Below are 4,977 nucleotides of genomic sequence, written 5' to 3'. Positions count from 1 at the left end.
ACCCAATGCTGGCTCCTCTTGGCAGCCGTGGCGTGGAGCTGGTTAGGCCTTGTGTTTCCAAAGACTTGCCTTCAAGTGCTCTTCTCCCCGTGCGGGGCCTCTCTGCTGCCCAGTGGCCTCTGGCGGAGCTGTGGCAGGAGAGCTGGACGCCCTTGGGGTCCTCCTGGCTTATTCTGTTGCTGGAGCCGTTCCCCACGGCGGGCAGAGCAGAGAGATCTTGTTGGTACTGAAACAAGATGTGGGCAGCACTGGATGGGGGGTGCTGGGGCAGGGATCAGGTCCCGTCCCGCAGCCCCTTTGCAGTGAGACGGGACCGGAGCAGGGGAGTGGGGACAACCCGATGGCAGCAGGGATGTGACTGCGGGGCCTCGTCAAACTGTGTCCGTCTTTCCTCTGTCCCCAGGTCTCTGCCCTCGACCAGGAGATCATTGAAGTGGACCCGGACACCAAGGAAATGCTGAAGCTCCTGGTGAGTGGCCCCCGCTGTCCCCCTGCTGGGCTGGTGGCGGGTCCCCAGCAGCGCTCCCACTGCCCCGAGAGGCTCAACGGTGTCGGCTGAAGGCTTCAATGCTCCGGGCACGTGGTGGGGCTTCCTCCACGCTGGCACCCATAGGCTGATTAATTCCCGTACGGCTCTCAGGAGGGGAGAGGCAGGGTGGATGCGCTCCTTTGGCTTCCCCTCCTCAGCTCTTGCTGGGTGGGGGCGAATGTGGGTTCGGCCTTAAAAAGTCTGGATGCCCCCAGCCACCGATGAGCTGATCTCCGGAGCAGGGTGGATCGTCTCCCCTTCTTTCTGTAGACACGAATCTGCCCTTGGCGGGGTTGGGCATGGATGGCAGGCAGAGCAGCACAACTGATCCCCATCCCATGCTGTTTTCCAGGACTTCGGCAGCCTGTCCAACCTGCAGGTGACGCAGCCCACGGTGGGGATGAACTTCAAAACGCCCCGAGGAGCTCTCTGAGTCAGTCGCTGTATGTCATTTTTCCAATAAACGTGGGGAAACCATCTCAGCCTGCCTGGTCTTTGGAAGCCTGCGTCCCCAGGGATGACAAGGGAGGGCTGGTTCCTCAGGGCACCGCGTCCCAAATATGGGTGTCTGAGGCTTCAGAGGCTGAGGAGGACTCGACACCGTTTGCTGGCGTCTTGTTGGGGTTTTTTCCTGGCTGTTTGGGGTGTGAGGTGCAAAGGTGTTACTTTAAAGGCTCTCAGGGCGGTGGGAGAGGACAGCCACGGCAGCTCCTTGGAGCTTGCCAAAGCTCCTCGCACTGGGCACCTCACAGGTTTGCCTGTGCCTCCTGTGAGCGGATAACTCTTGGGAGTCATGCTGTGCCAGAATAAAAGTTGTTTTTTATAATTGTGTCGGTCACTTTTAAGCATTTAAATTAAAGGAAGAAGTCTTTTGTCAATGGTTTTCTTTGTACGAGGGGAGTGACCAGAGCCGAGCAGAGCACTGCGTCTGGGGTGGAAGCTCCCCTCTGGAGATGGGCCCTGCTGAGGCTTGTGCTGCCCTGCCCACAGCGAGATGCTCCTTCCAGCAATTTCCCCAGGGCGCAGCAGGGATGTGAGAGTTTTGGGGTTCACCCCGACGCCCCAAAACTGTCCTGCCCCACCCCAAAGCAACTGTCCTGCTATGCAGAGGCTCACCGTGGAGGCAGGGGAGACCTACAGGTTTCGGTGTTGGCTGTTGGCATTGTCCGGTCCCGTGACCCACGTCCCTGGGTTCTCCCTCCCCGCCTTGCGTGGCCGGCTCCAGCACGGTGTGGGTTTTCCTTTGGGGAAGTCTGAGAACCCCGGGCCAGCCCCTGCCTGTCCTGCCAGCCCCGCGACGGCCCTGGGTCCCACCGGTGAGCGTGTACCGTGGGGTGGGTGCGGCTGTGCCATGGGATGACGTGTCCCTCCAAGGGAAACTACAGTTTGCAGCCACATCTTGAATCCTCCCGGCGCAAACAAAAAAGCAAAGGTTTTGTGTTTTGGGGAGAAGCGTCTGTATTTGTTTGCTGTGGAATATGTTTTAAATAGTTATTTAAAGAAGAAAAAGTTTACAGTAAATGCAGCCAGGTATTTAAACGTACGTTGAACGTGCCAAGCTGCAGTCGGGCTAAGCCAAGCAGGGATAGTTTACAAATCCCCCGCGTATCACGGAGATTTAACCCGGAGTTTGCAGCTCGATACCACCAATCTCTTCCCTATTTAACTAAAACACGGGGAGGACGCAGACTGACGGTTAAAATAACCATCGATCCACAGAAGAGAGCGAGCAAGGACACATTCCCAGTGTCTTAACTGCGGGATTGAATTTCCAAACGCAACCGAGAGCTCTCTGGCAGCTTAAGCTCTTGATGCAAGCAGCTACCCGTTACTTACAATTTTCTCTTCATTTTAGTCTTCACGTCAGCGTAAATGTTAATTTCGTTCTGAATCCAATACACCGCGTAGCCCGAGGTGCCGGGAATGAAATCACGGAGCTCCCCGACATATTTATTCATGTCGCGAGCAGAGGCGTAGCCTACAAAGGGAAAGCGCGAGTCTCACCAGGGGACCTGCCCTCTTCTCCGACAAAACAAGGACGACGGAAAATGCGAAGCGCGGAGGAGAAGGGAGCGATTCCAGTCACACCCTCAGCGTTTCTGCTGCTGTCATCACCGGGAGGAAGCAAGGAGCACATGGGGGGATCCCTGCTTCACCCGCAGTCGTTTCTCAGGCATGTTTTCTGCTCCTTAAAAATCTACCGACGCTGAACGTTACCTGTCACCATGTTATTAATCGGGTATTCCTGGAGGGCACGGCATGGAAATTCCCCCTGGGCAGATGCTGTGGAGCCTGTTTCTTCTTCGCTGCTGTATTGGGGAGGGGGGGAAATCTGCATTATTTCCTATGCGCTGTGGATCTCTTGAAATTTGGGGGAGGGCGTGTCCGAATCCTACCACCCAGGGCAGGAAAATACCTTTCGTCCAGGTCTAGCACATCTTCGTCCACTTCTTCCTCACAGCCTTTTCCCGCCGCCTCTGGTTCGTCTGTCAGATTTTCGTTGGGCTGCGAATATCAACGCAGAGTTGAGTTAAAATTGTGCCCTTGTGCCAAGCACAAGAATATTTCATCTTGTATTTGGGTTGAGGGTCTGGGGCAAAACTCAGGGTCCCTGAAGTTGATAGAACTGTTGTTTTTTTTTTAAGCCACACCTCCTGTAGGATATATTTCTCATCTTACCTGGTCTACAAGGGAATCATCCGCCTGCTCCCATATAAAACTACCGATTTTCCTTCTGATTTCTGCCGTGAACAAAAAATAAATGACCGTGAGAGCATCAAATAATGAGACTGCGCGGTAGCCGCTGCCTGCCTCTCACAGGTGCTAGCGGAGGCACTCGGCAGCACTCGCAAGGAGCTCACTGCACGGCGCTGCTTGCTAATGCAGTGTAAAAGACAGAACATTAGTTCCTCTGTCACTGGGGAGGAAGAATCGCTCCCAGCAGAAGGAAATTCCCTCCACCTAGAGCAGAAGTAACTGGAGGTTCTGGTTTGCACCCTAAAAAGGCTCCGCTCACAGGGGAACCCTCAGGGGAGCCAAACCTTGGTATTTTGGTGTTTTTTTTTCCCCCTGACCTTCTTGCAAGCAGGCGGGTGGCAAGACAAAGTGGCCCAGAACCACGGGCGGCTTCGCTCCTGTGCCGGTGCTCGCCCATGCAGACAGGTAACGGGCGTGAAAGACTGTAGCTCTGCCCTCCAAGTAATCACAGCTCTCGTGTATTCTGCAAGATAAAAAGACAACTGTTTCCAAAGGTAAACCTGAAAAACAAAACAAACTAAAAAGTTTAGAGGGATATTGTCGCTAAAACTGACCTGCTCTGGTATTTTTCCAAAAGAAGCTAATTTTCTGTAATTTTCTAACTATAAGAATCTACCAGCAACATCCTGTTGAGGTCCTGGCTGCCAGCACCTCCTGAGGGCAGCCTGGAGGAAGGACACCAGGGACCAGGTAAACATGTATTTTTAGGGACTAAATGGCACCATTCCGCACTCCGCTCTCGAGATGAGACCAGCTCTTCCCTAATTCCCCCTGGGGGAACAAGCCAGTTTGGCTGGATGCTGTGGTGGAAGGAAGGTTTGGGTTACTCTGGGTTTCTCAGGATTCCCGTCCCGCAGCTGGAGCGGGTGGCTGAGGGATTACAAAAATCTAAGCCTGTTTTAAGCAATATTGTGTTAAAAGAAGCTGCTTAGTCCAGCCTAGCAAAGCCTGCTGCAGAGCATCATGAGTAAACATTGCAGTTCCCTTTCACATAAATATATTTACATGATATTGAATATATATAAGTATTCACTGGCTGGAGGAAGACCCTGAATAGCCTTTCCTTATATTTGTACAAATGTTCTTGAGCTCTCTGAGCAAGCAGAAGGAAAACAGCAATTCAGCCCTTTTCCGGCCATTTTTACCCCCACACTTGCTTTCAGAGTTAACTCGCGCTGGCTTTTTTTGCACCTGGTTCCTTGGGGATGGTGTCGCCTCTGTTTTAGACCCCAAGTTTTCCAGTAGATCAGTTTGAAGGTAGCGAGAAAACCAGTGCAATTAGTTTAATTTACATCGGAGCTAAGCCAGCCTAACGTGGATGGTTTTTGCAGCCGTTTTCTGTTTCATCTGGCTATGTTTCAGCGCGCGCGTGAGTTTCCAGACCCCATTAAGTGGTAAAACCCCAGCAGATCTGTACCAGGCACTTCAAAAACACCACCCTGACTCTTAAAGGATGTCGGCATCCATTAAACACTTCACGTTAAATACATTAAAGCCATTATCCACGCCTTCATTGATTTTTCAGTCTCTACAGACGTTGTGTGAAGAGGGCTCAACGCGAGCGTGAAACGGGGATGCGGGCATCTCCCAAGCAAGGAGGGTGCTCCCGGCATGGGGGGTGACACGGAGGGGGACGCACAGCCCACCTGCGGGTGTCCGGGTGGGCAGCGTCGCTGCTGAAGAGATAGTCA

At 53.2% G+C, this 4,977-nt stretch overlaps 2 protein-coding genes across 2 annotated transcripts in view; one reads left to right on the top strand and one right to left on the bottom strand.

The window, feature by feature from the left end:
* RPS17 (ribosomal protein S17) overlaps nucleotides 1-1,006 on the top strand; it is a gene marked incomplete at its 5' end in the record, with an annotated part of 3,055 nt that extends 2,049 nt beyond the window's left edge. The window contains 2 exons of the mRNA XM_010284613.1: nucleotides 404-469; nucleotides 882-1,006. Of these exons, the coding sequence (XP_010282915.1) occupies nucleotides 404-469; nucleotides 882-962 (147 nt within the window). The remainder of the gene's footprint in view (nucleotides 1-403; nucleotides 470-881) is intronic.
* A 1,355-nt stretch (nucleotides 1,007-2,361) lies between these two features.
* Nucleotides 2,362-4,970, bottom strand: LOC104618891 (chromosome unknown open reading frame, human C15orf43; the record flags this gene model as incomplete). The annotated part of the gene is made up of 6 exons (XM_010284611.1): nucleotides 2,362-2,507; nucleotides 2,747-2,835; nucleotides 2,946-3,034; nucleotides 3,209-3,270; nucleotides 3,604-3,749; nucleotides 4,933-4,970. Coding segments are annotated over 6 exons (570 nt in total), but the record flags the coding sequence as incomplete, so codon positions are not given.
* Nucleotides 4,971-4,977: the final 7 nt, after the last annotated feature.

This window comes from Phaethon lepturus, unplaced genomic scaffold (genome assembly GCF_000687285.1).
Source record: "Phaethon lepturus isolate BGI_N335 unplaced genomic scaffold, ASM68728v1 scaffold25733, whole genome shotgun sequence".
Classification (NCBI taxonomy): domain Eukaryota; kingdom Metazoa; phylum Chordata; class Aves; order Phaethontiformes; family Phaethontidae; genus Phaethon; species Phaethon lepturus.
Note: the sequence above shows the minus strand (reverse complement) of the source record. Positions and strands in the feature narration are given on the sequence as shown.